This window comes from Gigantopelta aegis, chromosome 10, assembly GCF_016097555.1.
Source record: "Gigantopelta aegis isolate Gae_Host chromosome 10, Gae_host_genome, whole genome shotgun sequence".
In the NCBI taxonomy this organism is placed as follows: Eukaryota; Metazoa; Mollusca; class Gastropoda; order Neomphalida; family Peltospiridae; genus Gigantopelta; species Gigantopelta aegis.
Genome location: NC_054708.1, coordinates 5,958,834 through 5,977,161, shown reverse-complemented (window position 1 = coordinate 5,977,161; position 18,328 = coordinate 5,958,834). Strand labels below are relative to the sequence as shown.

The 18,328-nt window shown below is 39.8% G+C and overlaps 1 protein-coding gene across 1 annotated transcript in view; it reads right to left on the bottom strand.

Annotated features, from left to right (window-relative positions):
* Positions 1 to 668: 668 nt before the first annotated feature.
* Positions 669 to 18,328, bottom strand: part of LOC121382944 (valine--tRNA ligase-like) — a 77,161-nt gene continuing 59,501 nt past the window's right edge. The window contains exons 17-25 of the mRNA XM_041512631.1: positions 16,449 to 16,553; positions 10,829 to 10,976; positions 9,814 to 9,941; positions 8,442 to 8,597; positions 7,825 to 8,031; positions 6,070 to 6,181; positions 4,779 to 4,957; positions 2,785 to 2,916; positions 669 to 1,104 (exon numbers count right to left, since the gene is read on the bottom strand). Coding sequence (XP_041368565.1) covers positions 1,021 to 1,104; positions 2,785 to 2,916; positions 4,779 to 4,957; positions 6,070 to 6,181; positions 7,825 to 8,031; positions 8,442 to 8,597; positions 9,814 to 9,941; positions 10,829 to 10,976; positions 16,449 to 16,553 — 1,251 coding nt within the window. The 3' untranslated portion in view covers positions 669 to 1,020. The remainder of the gene's footprint in view (positions 1,105 to 2,784; positions 2,917 to 4,778; positions 4,958 to 6,069; positions 6,182 to 7,824; positions 8,032 to 8,441; positions 8,598 to 9,813; positions 9,942 to 10,828; positions 10,977 to 16,448; positions 16,554 to 18,328) is intronic.

Here is an 18,328-nt window from a genome sequence, read left to right as displayed (position 1 = left end):
TGTCAAATTATTTTTAAATCACTGGCAGGATTCATGCAAGTAAGGTTTTGATTTGGTGGACATGAGCTCCAACTGGCTGGTGTTAGATCCACAGAATAGTGGACAGAACTCCATTACACAGACAGAGATTTTAATGATGCTGTCTTGATCATGGCAAATGAAGCAAATTTCTTAATATAACTTGAATAATGCCCCTACTTGTCACCTAATGGAGAAGAACATAAAAAAATAATTTGGATTACTATGTTTATAAAATCTCTACGTCCAGGAACTGCAAACTGGGGGTGGGTGGGTGGGGGATCACAAAATTGCTAAAAAAAAGGCAAGTTTAAGCAATGAGTAAAGCTCACAAAAGGAGCAAGATCTGTACAGGGGAGCAGATTGTACATACAGGCTCTGTAAAACTTTTCAAATAAATACAGTAGCAAAAGTCCATTGTTATATCTCTCCCTAAAGTGCCAATACAACTGAGAAATATATGCAAAAACATGACAGAATACAATGACTTATGCAAATAAGTTTACAAGAGCAAAAACAGAGAGAGCAAATAAAGAGAGAGGAGAGAGAGAGAGAGAGAGAGAGAGAGAGAGAGAGAGAGAGAGAGAGAGAGAGAGAGGAGAGAGAGGGGGGGAGGGGGGGGGGAGAAACAGGGAGAAACAGGAAGAGGTGGGGGGGGGAAGAGATAGATACAGAAAGAAATAATGTTAAATTACTATGTATTTTATGGTAACCAGGGTGACCAAGCACTATGTTTATCTCAATGTCTGTATGTTCAATGAAATTGTTGATGATGACTGAAACATTTTTAAAATCTCAACCTCTGATTAAAATATTTTTTCAACTGAAATGTGTCTTGTGGTAACATTCAGTTCAAACTGAATTTGAACCATATACTAATATGTTTACATAGTCTGGATTTGTACCCAGCTGGTTTAGTATTGTAGAGAACTGATACAGTGTTAATCAAAGTTGTTGTACAGCTGACACTTCATGGCACTCAAGATACTGATAGAACAGTTTTCACACTTGTGGCCTCTTGTTCATTTCACCCAGGACAGAAATCACATGTTCCAGTCTCTTAATGTCTCTCTGCAAAGACTGCTCCTGGAAAAACAGAAAGAACACATTTACAAAATCGATCACATTGTTGTATTTTATCTCCATTGCTAAGGTAACTTTTCTATAGGATCCCACAAGGACCCTCGATATAAATATCTAACATGTATTGAAGGTACTGCCTAGAGGCGAGCTCTGTAGACAGGTCTGATTTATTATGTATTCTTTGCTAATTACTATGTATTAAATTCAAACCATTAAAATTGTAAAGTTGGTTCCTCAATCTGACATATAGACATATTTACTAAAAGAAAACAAATAATTTAAAAACATTTTTTTTTAGGAATGAGATATGAATAAATGTATTATCTCTTCCCCAACTTTTCTGTATTATGTTCAAAAGGTGGGAGTGCCATGTTTGAATGCCTTAAAATTCGAAACATATTCAGAAAATCATGCCCCCACCCTCTAACAGGTTTGAACCTCAAATTTTCCTCTCCTGGACCATCACACTGAATGTATCCCCACCCTCCCCCACTTTCAAATACACCCTGCATACCCTGACTATCAATGTTTCTAACATAAACAATCAATACATGAAGTGACGCTGAAACACAGCAGAAACAGTGTTGGTGTGATGTCAGAGAATTCTGGACTCGTGACAGGTCACACGGTTTTCTTTGCAAACTGAAGTGCAACCAAGTGCAGACACTATTAATTAACCAACCTTGACAGTTGCTGTCATCAAAAACTTTGACATTAACTTTCAGTTACCATGGAAATCAAGTTACATGATATGTAGAGTACTGAATTTGTGATGTGATATAGTATGCGCTATATAGATGCTTGTTGAGTTCGCTCTGAAGAACATGCTGAGGACTAATTAAGTATATATGAATCATTCTGCAAACCATCAATATATGCAAACCATCAAGCTATAAAATAAACACTGAAACTGAAATACACTAACACTGAAAAAGACAAATGAAATAAGAAAAAGTGAATATTTAAACTATGAAGGGACATAACTCTAAAAGGACTGAGAGCAATGGTGTCCAATAATCCCACACAAGTGTCTTTATCTTTCAAAGGTCAGTATTAAAGAAAAATATCTAAATGAGATGTAGAGGAAAGAAAGAAAAAGTTTGTTTAGTTCAGCGATATCACAAGAGCACATTGATTTATTAATCATCAGCTATTGGATGTCAAACATTTGGTAATTTTCACATAAACCCACTACATTTTTCCATTAATACCTAGGGATCTTTTATATGTACCATCCCACAGATAGGATAGCACATACAACAGCCTTTGATATACCAATCATGGTACACTGGCTGAAAGGAGAACTAGCTCAATGGGCCCACTGACGGGAATTGATGAAAAAAAGAAATACTCATCTAAAGATTTAAAGTAATTTATATAAAATTTATACTACAGAATTAGTGAATATGTCCAGTAGTAATTCAATGGTTATCTAGAGTCAGCAAGACGAGGGCCCATTATTATAAAACCTTTAGAGTCGAGACTTAATCTCTAATGACGTCACACACATACAATGTGTCTGGCGTTGTCATGACGTTACCGTCTCAGACTCTATTAGAGTCTCGAGTGTAGACTCTAAAAGTTTTATAAGCACCAGGTCTGCTATCTTCAGCCAGGTTATCTTCTCTGTGAAAATTCCATTTTACACAACAGCAGACACTGGAGTAATAATGTAAGACAAACCTTTGACAGCCATTTATTAGTTTGTGTTCCATCAGACTGCATCTTCAGACTTGCAGCTTTAGACAGTTCCTCCTGAACAGATGTTCGAGTTCTTGTCAGACGTTCAATATCCTTGGCGGGATCAACGAGACCCTGCAAGTATGTTACCAACACATTTCAAAATCAGAAAATGTCCTCAGAACCAATTTTCCAAAAGGAAATTAGTAATTTTTCAACCTCAAATTGACTAAATTACAAAGTGGGGGTACTGGACACAAACAGTCCTGGAGGTTTTGTATTAGAAGAATTAATGTTTATTCAAAATAATACAGATCTATCTAAAAAGTAGGGTGTATAGTAGTATACAAGGTGGTGTGTATTGGATACAATGGCCCAATGTGCAACACCAGAACTGTTAGTGTCCAGTACCCCTGATTTATATACTACTAACTGTAACAAAACAACTAACGTACTATGCTTTTATTGTATGTAATATTTTTAAACAAATATATACACAAATTAATTTGGTTTAAACAATATTTATTAACCATTAAATATGTGGTTTTGGGATCGGCCTACAGGCATGAGTGTATATTAAGGCTTCTCCCTACATTTTTCAAATACAAAAAAAGAGAAATGTTTTATTTAACGACGCACTCAACATATTTTATTTTCAAATACAAAGACATACAGCCAAGATGACAAATTTAATAAATTGATATTTGTAAATGAAGACAAATGAAGTGAACAATAGGAGAAAGGGGCAGAGAGAGAGAGAGAGAGAGGGAGGGAGGGAGGGAGAGAGAGAGAGAGAGAGAGAGAGAGAGAGGAGAGAGAGAGAGAGAGAGAGAGAGAGAGAGAGAGAGAGAGAGAGAGAGAGAGAGAGAGAGGAGAGAGAGAGAGAGAGAGAGAGAGAGAGTGAGAGAGTGAGAGTGAGAGAGAGAGAGAGAGAGAAAGAGAGGGAGAGAGAGAGTGAGAGAGAGAGAGAGAGAGAGAGAGAGAGAGAGAGAGGGAGAGGGAGGGAGGGAGGGAGAGAGAGGGGGGGGGGAGACAGAGAGAGAATGGGGGAGAGAGAATGGGTGTAAGTGAATGGTTAAGACGTCTCAAAATGTTTACTATTTATAATGAAGTCCTGGACAGATTTGAATATGCAGGTATTTTCTTGATTACTAAGGTTCGGATCACCAAATAATAAAATGTTACAATTGAAATAAAAATAATTAGACAAGTGGGTATTACTAACCACATGATAAATAGGACAATTTAATGATTTGATGTTAAGAAAAACTACATCATGATTGTTGATGTCATTGTTTATAACACTTTCACCAAGTTCGCTTTCACAGTCACTTGACAAGCTGTGCACATTATGTCACCAATAACATTTACAAAATGTTTGTTGTTTTTTCAAACTGCGACAATAATAAATAATGAACACCAGTCAAAAACTACACTGAATATGTTCAATTATTATTCTACAGTGTTCTAGTATTACCGAAGCAAGACAGATACATCGAAATAAGGTAGATAACTCATGCAAATATTGACAGTTATGTTTATGAAGACTACTCGGTCACATATGAATGTTTGGTTTGAAGTCACCATCTGGCTTTCACTTTCATTTCTGCAGTACCCATTATAACCATGTAAATGATATCCTCAATGTACAGGCACAGCGGAGCAGGGGGTATGGGGGTGGGGTGGCTCTAGCCCCAGTATAATTCTGAATAAAAAATATTATTGGTAATAAATCTTAAGACAGATAGGAATTTTACTTGTAGAATGCAGGAAATTGCATTTCAGGACTTCTAGTTTCAAAATTTTATGGGGCTTCCGCCGTGACTGATGTAATGTGTGAACAGAAACTGAGCTACACAAAGTTAGACTTGCACAATGCTCAGAAGCCGGGCCCCATGCTTTTAAAACGTGTATGCCAATGATGTCATTGGAGATTTGCGTCTAGACTGTATATGTTTATAATCACAGGCCCTGTAGCCCTGCGTTAGAGGAATTACCTCAATAACCACAAAGAGCTGACACTGTCCCTCTACGTCCACCTGAACACACCCGGTCTGGGGCACGTGGTCGGAGTCCGTCGTGACGCTCAGCGATCCGGCTCGCGACAGAGTCTGGAGAGGAAGTCTGTATGCAGAGAGAGACTCAGCCTGTACGTCATCATCAACCTTCACTATTACTGAAATATGTAGCCACATTTCATACATTTATTACCCATACGGTTAAAAATATCTTGGTACATATCAAAGTGATACATCCCACTACAACGGCAAGTGGGACGTAACACTCCGATGTCACACAATAATATCATCGATTGGCTGCTATAGAACATATCAAAGTGATACATCCCACTACAACGGCAAGTGGGACGTAACACTCCGATGTCACACAATAATATCATCGATTGGCTGCTATAAAATAACAGGAATGACAGCCAAACGAGTTGAGTGATATAAATTAAGATCGATTATGGGTAATAAATAATCTCATGAGTCATTTAATATCCTATAAATACGTAGCCAGCAGAGAAAATTTTCTGAACAAATTTAGTACCGAATTTACAAAGCCTGTTTATGTCTTACACACATGTAATCACAGACATTTACATTGCTTAAACACCTGCGTTTAAGATAGGCAGGCTGCATAAATTTGAAACTTATTATTTTCACCAAGGGTTGCGTTTATCATGCTTGACATCTAATGGTTGATGTTTGAGAGCAGTGTACTAAGGTGTCTTTAACACATACATATTATGTATGCAGGACATTAGGTGTCAATTAATGTTTACTAATGTTTCATATTACTGTATTACACATGTATTTGGAATATTATACTGTGATATTTTTTGGCTCATATGGTTGGGAGGAAAATACCTATTGTGGATGATCTTTTTGCCCTTATGTGACAAAAATGTAACTATGTGCAGGTTATATTCATGAAGAGCTGAATTCACCAAACTGACCAATGGAAACATGAAAATTGCATCAGTGACGTCACTGGGAGCCATAAGCAAAGTACTTCGGTGTGTGGTAAAATTGCTTGTAGTCAACAACTGAGAAAAACTCTCAAGCAAAGATTTATGCATGTGGTGGCCTATAGTGTTACAATATGTCACCGCGAGGTTTCGCCTTTGTCATGTTGAAGAGTTTCCTGACAGACAGGATGCAGTTACTGATGAACTCAACTGTGTGTGTGGTGGGCTTTAGTGTGAGAATATATTACGTGTGTGGTAGGCTTTAGTGTGAGAATATATCAGGTGTGTGGTGGGTCTATAGTGTTAGACTATCTCACCATCAGGTTTCGCCTTTGTCATGTTGAAGAGTTTCCTAACCGAAAGGACGCGGTTACTGATGAACTCAACCAGAATCATCTCCTCCTCAACACGTTCGTCTCGCCATGGAGTCTGTCAGACAAATGTAGAGAAAACATAAACACATTTTCTACCTTAGAGAAGTACACTTCTATTCAGACCATGAACACTAGAAACCATGAACAAAAATAATTTCCCTTAAACTCCTATCATGGAGGATTTTAACACCTTAATGTAAAGTTTAGCAAATGTTCCGAGAATGCTACATAATTTTTTTTTTTAAATAAATGCATGGTTATATGGTCATAATATATATATGGTCATAAAGAAATCTCCTACTCAATTCAATTCAATTCTTTATTACCTTAAGCATTTGCTTATTGGCACAAACAATCATGACATAAGTATGGCTAGTGGAGAATATAAATAGACAATTGGAGCATGATATATTAATACATTATCCAATGACCAAATATTTTCCCAGATTACAAAGCATTTTTACATTTGAACAGTTAAGCAAGTCTATAAATGTATACATAGACGGTCTAAACCATTAATAGTGTTTTATTGCTTTCTTTTATCACTAAATGCAAGACAACATAACACAAAATGATATTCATCTTCCTATTACATAACAGACAAACTCTCTCAGATCTATTAATATTTCCATATCGGCCAGGTTCAATTGCTAAGTTATGTGCAGAAATGGTAACACATACTTTAACACATTTGGGATTGATTTAATCAAGTAATGCTGCATATTTAAACTATCAACCAAGAATATGTACAAAGTGGAACATTTCACAAATGTATTCAGCTGATAAAAAAAATTCTGCCTTGCTTGATCAAATATCCTTTGTCTAATTACTGACAAATAATATTTATTATTTCTACCAAGATGTTCCTGGTTATCCCATATGTATGCAAAACCTAATTCAAAAATATAATAATTTCCAAATAAATGTAACCCAATTATTCTTTTTTATACATGTAGTTTTTAACTCACTATACATCATATGCAAAATACAATTTTTTTGTAGCTATCAGTTTTAACCAATATTTAATCATATAATAATTACGTTCATAAAGCAATGGGCATCTTCCTAATTAAAAATATATCATACTATTTGTTGTAGATCCTTTAACCTTTAGTACATTTAAAAAAAAAGTCTAGGTGTATTTTCTCATTAACCTCTGCTTTCTGAAGTCCCCATATCTCACACCAGTAAAACAACATACTAGATACATATGTATCAAATAATTATACCAATGAACTGTAGTTCAAAAACAACCATCATGGAATATCTTCAGTATTATTTTATAAGATGATGAAATAACTTCAACTGGAACAATTTTAGTACATGTATTATACAATTATATCATGGAATAACTTCAGTATTATACAATTAGATCCTGGAATAACTTCAGTATTATACAATTAGATCCTGGAATAACTTCAGTATTATACAATTAGAAATAGAATAACTTCAGTATTATACAATTAGATAATGAAATAACTTCAGTGTTATACAATTAGATCATGGAATAATTTCAATATTATATAATCATGTTTTCATGTGAATGTCTCTACCCTGAGCAGGTTCTGTATCATGTGTGTGAACTCTTGTCTATGGCGAATGTTCTTGAATGTCATGTGGATAAAAGAATCTACCCTGTAGGTCAGACTAAGTGAGACACTAATATAAACTAGCTTTTATAATCACTGTCAGACTCACATCAACAGATGTAGGGTAAGAAGAGACACAGACACTGACTGGCCAGTTGTCTCCCTTTGCTGGTAAGCGTTGGTAGAGCTCTTCAGTCAAGTAAGGCATGAAGGGACTGAGAGCTCGCAGAAATGATTCCGTGCAGGTGTAGAGAACCTGTCGGCAACAGTCCTGCTCTTCTACAGACCCAGTCTGGAAAACAGGCTTCACACACTCCTGAATAAAACAGAGAAAAAAGAAATTCTATGACAATTATCAGAACCACCTATGAAATATCATATTGTACATAATAAACAGATGTCATACTAATGTTACATTCCATTCAACAGGTAAAAATCTATCAGTCACTTCTCTTCAAACTGTTGAAACTACATAAAAAATGTGAAAAACATACCAAAACCAGATAGTAAAATACAAATTAACAACAGAATTTTCTTCTTTTTACATCCATTACAATTTAAAATTATCACAGAAAAATGATGTGAACAGTTTTCTGTAAGATAAGCCTTTGAAAATTCAATGATGAACCAGTGTGAATTGAAAACTGCATTAATATCCACTTAGCACAAAATACATGTTGCAAAATTCAATAATCCAAAATATCGTGTCAAATAACAAATACACACCAAGTACACATCACAGAATTCAGACACCCAGAACTGATGCAGGGCTTTCGTGACGAACTGAAGATCGAACGACTTGAAGTGTGTGTCGCACGCGCTAACCATCCGACTAAGACGACTCAGGATCCACAGATCAACTTGACTCTCACTCCCATTCAACTGAAAGAAACCAGCACCAACCATACAGTGGAGGAAGGAAGGAAGGAATGTTTTATTTAATGACACACTCAACATATTTTAATGACGGTTAGGTGACATTGCAGGACTCGAACTTGAGAATGTGTTGTCCATGGCACTTTTGAGCCTGCCAATGGCAATTGTTTTAAAAGTAACTTTTGGAGCAAATAGACTAAAATGTTATTTCGCTGTATGTCAAGATATTATTTTCATAGACTTACCATTTGTGACACCCAATAGCCGATGTGTATTTTTTGTGCTGGGGCATCGTTAAACATTCATTGATTCATTCGTATGTCGAGATATTTCAAATGTCAAATACTGGCAGGTAATGTACACCACTTATATACATTTTGACATCATTGAAGAGCTTTACTGACCGCAGTAATTTCTATCCAGCGGCAATTTATATCTCTGTGATGGCAATTACCATTAGTGCTGTCATTAAGTTTGAGGCCTGGCATCGGACATGTGGTAAAAGACCTGACAGATAATGAGAGACGAAACCTGCACAATGAACTACTCTTTCCAATTATCAGCAAGGAATATGGTGCTTATAAAACTTTTAGTCTAGAATCAAGACTCTAACAGAGTTTGAGACACTAATGTCATGACAATGCCATACAAATTGACAATGCCAGACATCATTAGAGATTGAGTCTGGACTAGTGTTATAAGCATGGGCCCAAGTCTCAAACTTCAGAATTAATTTGTTATCTGTGGCAATTCTGAAAGGTTTTTGCCATAGGCAAAATGTTAACCCATGCCAATTTTGAGCATGCCTACAGAAATGTTTAAACCAATAACTTCTGCAACAAATAATCACAAAATTAAAATGTAAAAATTATCAAATCTGCATACAACAATGTTTATTCAGTGGCAAAAACGTGTCTTTTGTTAAACCTGTGACCCACTGCAATTCATATTGCAACTATAATAATTGCCATCAGTGCCACTGTAAAATTCGATCCCTGCTATATGATCGTTTTGCAGTAACAATGAAACGAACAAAGATATTAAACATTATTTGCTGTGGAATGAAATCTAATTTCTTAGAAGAACAAATATAGAAGTGAAAGCTACTGATGTCAATATTGAAAGCAGTAGACATACAACCTATGATTTATCGTCCATGTACAAATGGAAAATGTCAAGAAATATTGGTTTCAAACTTTGTGACAACTGCCTGTTAACTCACATGACAGACGCCAGAGTACTGGAATCCATCTCCAAGATTTGCCGTGACGAACTTAAATGCTTGCCAGACCTTGTTACAGAAGTGCCGATGACTCTTCACTTGAACAATGTCCATATTCACTTCACCGGCTGAAATGAAATAACACCATCTTAACAACCACCAAACATAAACACAGAGAATTTTAACAACTATGGAACAAAATGGAGCTCAAAAACAGGAAATCTTGAGGGGTCCCGGAAATTCTTGAAATCCTAGGTTAAAATATGTACCATCCGACACATTTTCCATGAGAGAAAAACAGCTGATCCGAGGAGAATTCCCACCCCTGTATTACCGATGGAGGCGACTTTTGTACTGTAATTGACTAAATATCCAATGAAAATGTTATTTTAGAAGTGTTATAGGATAAATAGAATTTGCTACTCATGTTTTTTAATATGTAAAATATCAACCTTATATTAAGATAGACTCGTTTGATATTTTCCATGTTAAAAAACACTTGTGACGAATCCTCTACATATGGCATCAAAATGGTAATAACTTAAATGGCTCCCCATAATCTAAGTTAGAAAACCATTTAATCACACCAAACAATTTTTTCATGAGACAACTTATACATGTTCAATTAATAAAATCTTTTAAGCACTTCAAATTAGGGATTTGACATACGTCTGAGGTGGGTACGGATGTAGCCCAGTGGTAAGGTGCTAGCTTCATGTGCAGTCAGTTTGGGATTGATCCCTGTCCGTGGGCTCATTGGGCTATTTCTCGTTTCAGCCAGTGCATGACTATCAAAGGCAGTGGTATGTGCTATCCTGTCTGTGAGATGGTGCATATAAAAGATTCCTTGCTACGAATGGAAAAATGAAGCAAGTTTCCTCTCTAAGACTATATGTCAAAATTACCAAACGTTTGACATCCAACAGCCGACGATTAATAAATCAATGTGCTCTAGTGGTGTTGTTAAACAAAACAAACTTTAACTGTACATCTGAGGTTGACTAATGGACAATACCTTTAAAGTCGTATGAACAGAGGGTAAACCTGAGAGCGTCGGCCCCACACTGCGGTATTCCCTGGGGGAAATCTCTTCTCTGGCCTTCCTTAGCCTTTCTGATTTCAGCTCGGTCCAGATCACTGGCAGTAAGCTTTGCCTGCAGCTCCTGACAGAAGAAACATTTCACGAATACTGTAACACATTTCTTTACTACAAAACGCATCAAGTTGTTTGTGGATTACATGTTTACACTGGCATTTACAGACATGATTGTGCACCCTATATAAAAAACCCACCTGATTTTACTCAAACATAGCGATGTTAATACAGACTGAGAGATGGCTTTCCAGTTGGGGGTTTGGGGGCAATTTTTTTAAAAGGCAAACTGTTTGCCAACTTGTAACACAGCGAATCATTGGTTTATTGGTCTACTGAAAAACGTAGGCCAATCACAAGTCAAGAAGTTCAGATTGTAATATTCGGCTATTTTCGGTATATCCTGGCGAATTTCTTTTCTCTGGCACCATAAATTAAGCTGAAGTGCTCCAAATGACCACTCATTAAAAATTATAACAAGCTAAAAATAAAAATCGGAAACGGAATATGTAAAAAGTGGAAATCTGTTTTATAACGAAAAACAATCATGTCTGCATTTACCCCCATATCCCACCCAATCATACTTCTTTTTTTCCCCCACCATTTTATATACCTTCCTGTTACCCCACAACATGACTTATGGACTATGTGGTTGCCGTCTGCGCCTCCACCCCCGCACCGTGCCCCAATATAAAATCCTGGCTACACCAGTGCATATTTAAAAAGGTAACATAGAAACTAATATTAGTCTTACAGATAGAAAGACATAGATATATTAGAAATGTTTTTTCTAATTTTCATTATTATTCATACTTACCTAGTACTAGCACAACAACAATGCTATACGACCCTGAGTTATAACCTCCACTGCAGAATTATCTCCCCTTGCCGGATGTATAACCTACACCCGCGCATGGGTAGACCGTATATCCTCGTTATCGATTCAAAGTCCGGAATGACTGAATCAAAAAAGACCTCTCTCGGGGCGGGTGGGAGGTAACGGTTGTTGTTGTGCTAGTACTAGGTAAGTATGAATAATAATGAAAATTAGAAACAAATTTTCTAATAGTCTTATTCAACTTACCGTACTAGCACAACAACAATGCTATAACAGACGTGATATAACACCGTTAAAGCACGAGAATTTAACATTAAAGGGAGGAGGTAAGAAAACAAGGAGGACTTACCCATTCAACCAGTAGTGTTCGTCTCAAGTAATGATACAGTGAAAAAGCAACCCATATCATACGAGGTATAAAATGTCAAAGTGACTTTTAAATTGAAGAACTACAACCCCAATTAAAAGTAAACCAAGTTAACAAGGTGAGGAAACCCGCACACCAAGTAATGGTAAACGACACTCGACTGCCCCAGATAGTTAACCATCCACCCCCCACTCTCCAAACAGGAGGTGGAGAACTATCTCCCAGAAAGACTGCCGCTAGCGACCGGACGAAATAAGGGTCGCCCCCTACTCGTGGCCCTGCGCACCAAAATGAGTTGCTGCCCTGCAATGACTGACTGAATCCGCCGAGTTCCGTCCAGACCAACAGCCATATCACGGAAATAAAACCGGTCAAACGTGTGTCGACCTTTCCAAAATCCCGCACTCATGACCTTGAAAATGTCCAAAGAATCATGGAAATTAAGGGAAGCAGAAATCGCCCGAATCTCATGAGGTCGAATGGAGAAATTCCGCAGAACATGATCACCCGCCTTCTCATATGCCAGTTTGATGGTTGCAGCAATCCATCTCGACAAAGCATTCTTCGTAATGTCTCCTGGTTGGCGTGTGAAAGAGATAAACAGTCTCTTAGTGCTTTGCCGGAGATTTCTAGTACGCTCCAAATAGAATTTCAAAGCCCGCACCGGACAAAGAAGTCTATCAGAATTATCCGCAGAAAGCGTACGAGATAAACACTGAATAATGGCCGGAGGAAACTCTTCCCCTGGCACCTGGTTCTTAGCCACGAAAACAGGATCAGTACGTAATGTAACTGACCCGTCCGTATTGTAATCCACCAAATCATGCAAAAAAGCATGAATTTCACTAATACGACGGCAAGCCGCTAGTGAGACCAGAAACAAAGTTTTCCACGTCAAATGACGAAGACTGGCGAATTTCAAAGGCTCGTAGGGCTTGCCTTTGAGTGCATGCAGAACCAGAAAAACATTCCATTTAGGCAAAATGGAAGGCTTCTCAACCGTATTTTGCAACGACTTAAGCAAGTCATGCAACACGAGATTCGTTGAGAAATCTTGACGTCCACACTGCCTCAGAGTAGTGAAAATGGACGACCGGTGACTTCTCACTGTTTGAACCTTCAGCTGTCTTTCTTGGACAAGAGCCAGAAAGTACTCAGCTAAATCATTAACAGTAGGCGACAAGGGATCCACGTCCCTCTCAGTCGCCCAACGAACCCAAGCGCGCCAGTGACACTGGTAGACCCTCTCCGTAGACTGGCGCTTCGACGAGGAGACGAGCTCGGCAACCCGTTTAGAAAAGCCTCGGTTTCAGAGGGAAACCCTGACAACCGCCATGCATGAAGTCGGAAAACCTCCGGCTTCGGATGCCACTCTGTCCGACGCAGTCTCTGACTGAGCAGATCGGGTATCAACGGCAACCGCACCGGCTCCTGCACTAAAAGTGACAGGAGTGGAGGAAACCAGGCTTGAGCTGCCCAACTCGGGGCTACGAGCGTGACACAACAGGGTTGCTGTCTGATCTTTGCCAGAACCTTACCAAGCAGAACCGGAGGGGGAAAGGCGTAAAAATCCAGTCCCGTCTAGTCCATGCTCAACGCATCGTACTACAGTGCCAGTGGGTCTGGTACCGGCGATACAAACACTGGCAACTGACTGTTCAGGCGAGTGGCAAACATATCGAGTTGAGGACTCCCCCACAACTGAAGAACTCGATAAGCCACCGTCCGGTGCAACATCCACTCCGTCTGAACCGGGGAACGACGACTCAAAGCGTCCGCCAAGACGTTCACGGACGAAGGAATGTGTTTGGCCGATAACACCACTCCCCAATCGTCGCACCATTCCAGAATGTCCAAAGCCGCAAGACTCAATGACAGGGATTTGGTGCCTCCCCACCGATTGAGGTACGCAACAACCGACGTGTTGTCCGACCTCAACAAAATTCGACGATGTCGAATAACAGTCCTGAAATGGAGACAAGCACGACGCACTGCTTCCATCTCCAACAGGTTGATGTGACGACTCCTCTCTGAAGGAGTCCACACCCCTGACAGATGTTGATCCAAAAGGTGTGCACCGAACCCCTCGAGAGAAGCATCGGTAAACAGGACCAACTCTGGAGAAAGTGGGTATAAAGGAACGGCCTGGGACATACACTTGTCCACTAGACACTCTTGGATCGGAAGAATGAACCAAGGCCCCAATGGTATCACCAAATCCCAGCTGAGACCATCCCACCCTCGGGACAAATGCCATTGAAGCGGTCTCTTGAACCGTCTGAACCGCACATTCAGCGCCGCCAGCGATTCGAGATGGCCTATCAACACATGGAGCGTGCGCACCGACGCACTTTGCTCCACCAGAAGACGTTGCGCCAACGTCCTGAAATTGTGAAGTCGTGAATCCGTCGGAAGAACGGACGCCTCCACAAGGTTGAAAACCACCCCGAGATAAGTGAAAACCTGCGTTGGCACTAATTCCGACTTGACCCAATTGGGAATAAACCCCAATCGGAGAATCATGTCGATCACGAACTCCACGCCCACGAGACATGCCGTCTGTGACGCCGCCAGAATTAACCAATCGTCCAGGTAATTGTGCATCCGTATACCCAACAGATGTACACGCCCCACCACTGCCTTTACTACCCGAGTAAAGACGTGAGGGCTTGTGGCCAATCCGAACGGCAGAACTTGAAACTCGTAAGCTCTGCCGTCGTAGAGGAACTGCAAGTACTTCCAAAAATCCCGATGGATTGGAACATGCAGGTAAGCGTCCTTCAAATCAATGGACGCCGCCCATTCCCCCACCTGAAGCAAAGCGCGAACAGACTGAACCGTCTCCATCTTCATAGATGGAATAACGACGAAATAATTCAGTGGCTTCAGGTTTAGAATTGGTCGCCACTCGCCATTCTTCTTCTGGGCGAAGAACAGATGGGAATAAAATCCCGGAGTGCCCAAATCCACCTCCTGGATGGCTTTCTTGTCGAGAAACTCGACAACCATCTTCTCCACCAGTACTTGTTTGTCGACATGCGGTACTGCCCTGCACCAGAAATCTGGTGAGCCAAACGGCACCGCGAAGCCGACTTCATTCTAGAACTAATCGACCTCTCCACAGAAGGACCGATAACCCTGCCCCCATCAGCGGAGTCGGAACTGAGAGACACAGTCGTTCCTGCCATGACTGCACTCCCTCCGACTGACGCCCCCGTTACAACCGTAACCGGCGCCGCCTCCACCGACGGAGGCAAAAGCAAATCCCCAGGTCGAACGGAGCCCGACCTGGAAGAAACCTTCCCTGCTTCAGCTGAAACAGGGAGCAACAGTGCCCCCTCCGCACCAAGCGGCGCTTCGGGTTTACTGGTATCACCATGAAGATGGCGAACAGACGAGGAGGCGCCCTTGTGCCTACCACTTGTCCGCGAGCTCTTTGAACTGGACACCGACTTACCGACCGCCGGCAAATCGGTATGGAGCACGACCCCGGAGGTTGCCACTGTGCTCCGCCCGTCCCGTTCACGTCTAATCATCCTCTTTCGCTCGGCGTCTTTTGACAGCTTCTTAGCCTTCCCCCACGTGGAGGGGGACCAATTTACACAGATATGACACTGGCGTTCAAAACAACAAGAACGACATAACAAATGCTGATCAAACTGGGGCAGTCGTTTAAGACAACCCCCCTTGGCACACACAACCAACCGGTTGGAGCCCGAGGAAGCCGTGTCAGACATTAACCCCCTGTGTAAATTACCCAAAAGACCTCGTATGACAGAGTAAAACAAAATTACAAATTAATAAACAATCTGACAATTTGACAAAAATTTTACTATAGAACTCGAACACGACTGCAATGGAGGACTGCAGAATGAAAAAACGAGGATATACGGTCTACCCATGCGCGGGTGTAGGTTATACATCCGGCAAGGGGAGATAATTCTGCAGTGGAGGTTATAACTCAGGGTCGTATAGCATTGTTGTTGTGCTAGTACGGTAAGTTGAATAAGACTATTAGGTATTAAATACAAGCATGTCTACATGTACATAAGCAATTCAGTGATAGTGGAATGAAATATTAAAAAAGTAATAAAATCCCTTTTTATTCAATTTCAAAATTCTTAACCATGTCTTGAAATAGTTGTCAAATGTTACACAAAATAAGTAGGAATGCATTCTATTGAAAAAGTAGGAATATGTTCTATAGATTAAGTAGGATTGTGTTCTAGAGAACAAAATAAATGTGTTTTATAGAACAAGTAGAAATGGCTAGAGAATCTTGAAGTGTCGAATAGAAAGACTTTGTAAGAGAAGTTTTTAACCCTGAGATTACTTACCTCCAGTGATATTCCATGAATGACGTCCATCGGGTCAATGACGTTTCCCAGAGATTTACTCATCTTCCTGCCATGTGCATCTCGAAGTAAACCGTGCAAGAGAACCTAAACAACCAACAATACCATGAATTATAGTTAATGAAGGGGTTCTAGAATTGTTGTAAAATTCACTTGATATAGGGCCAGTGATTTGAAAATTCACTGGCCATGGTGAAAAAAAAAATCACTTGCCCAATTGTAACTGTTGATAAAATGAAAAAACTGTAAATTAAAATAATTAACTTTTTAATGTACATTTTTCATACTGAGATCATGTTTAATCAATTTGTCAATTTACACAACAGATAGGCTCATTGGGCATGCTTTATGGTTTGTTTAGAAAAATATGCAAATAACTTTTATTAGTTTAGAATAAAGTTACCTTTTAGTTTAAAATAATTGTATCCACCAAAACCACCTAACTTATAAAAAAAATAATCAATATTACCTATTACAACAATGAACAGTATTATTTATTTACTTATGAATGGGAACTCCTCCCTCCTCAAAAAAAAGAATAAAAAAAGAATAAAGAAACAAGAAGCTTTATTAGCGTAAAGTGTACCTGTATTACAGTTGAAGGCTTACCTCCCCCCCCCCCCCCCCCCCCCCCCGTCACACACATACACACACCAAATTAGTAATGTTTCAATGTAGGTACTTTGTGAAATTGATCTATTACATGATATTCTGTTCCTAAACGTTTTTATTTTTCTTTTCTTTTTTTTTGCAATTTAGGTGATATTTTATAAATTAAATTAATAATATTGGTAGGTATACTGATGTCATGGATGGGTCAAAGATTATTGGTGGCCAACTATTTGTTAGTGAAATATTGCATGTGATAGCAAATCGAAAGAAGTGACTTATAGAGGTTTCTTTTGTTTTCGTATGATTGTAGCGTTGTAGATTTCAAAAAAATTTGTTTACCACTTGCCATTGGGATCACACAAAGTAACGTTTAGTGGCTCAAATCCAAAAAACACTGGCCTCAGGCACTGGACCACTGTATTCTAGAACCTCTGGTCAATGGCAAAAACAGTATTTTGTGAACACCCTAGCTATTATACATGTAGGTTACACACCACCATTAATTACTTCATGCAGTTAAATACAATTTTGATATTAGAATACATTCTGTAAAACATACAACACTATGGAGAAGGTCATGTGACTACTAGTTTTAGGGAGTGCTCTCAATTGACAAGTACTGTATAAAAAACATTCGGTCGTCCATGAAAATGTTCAGTTAGCCACAATCATGGCCGAGCACCACCTCGTGTTGCTGTTATACAAGTGACACTATACCACTTGCAGTTGTTATCAGTTAGCCACCCTCATGGCCGAGCACCACCCTCATGGCCGAGCACCACCCTCATGGCCGAGCACCACCCTCATGGCCGAGCACCACCCTCATGGCCGAGCACCACCCTCATGGCCGAGCACCACCTCGTGTTGCTGTTATACAAGTGACACTATACCACTTGCAGTTGTTATCAGTTAGCCACCCTCATGGCCGAGCACCACCCTCATGGCCGAGCACCACCTCGTGTTGCTGTTATACAAGTGACACTATACCACTTGCAGTTGTTATCAGTTAGCCACCCTCATGCCCGAGCACCACCCTCATGGCCGAGCACCACCCTCATGGCCGAGCACCACCTCGTGTTGCTGTTATACAAGTGACACTATACCACTTGCAGTTGTTATCAGTTAGCCACCCTCATGGCCGAGCACCACCCTCATGGCCGAGCACCACCCTCATGGCCGAGCACCACCTCGTGTTGCTGTTATACAAGTGACACTATACCACTTGCAGTTGTTATCAGTTAGCCACCCTC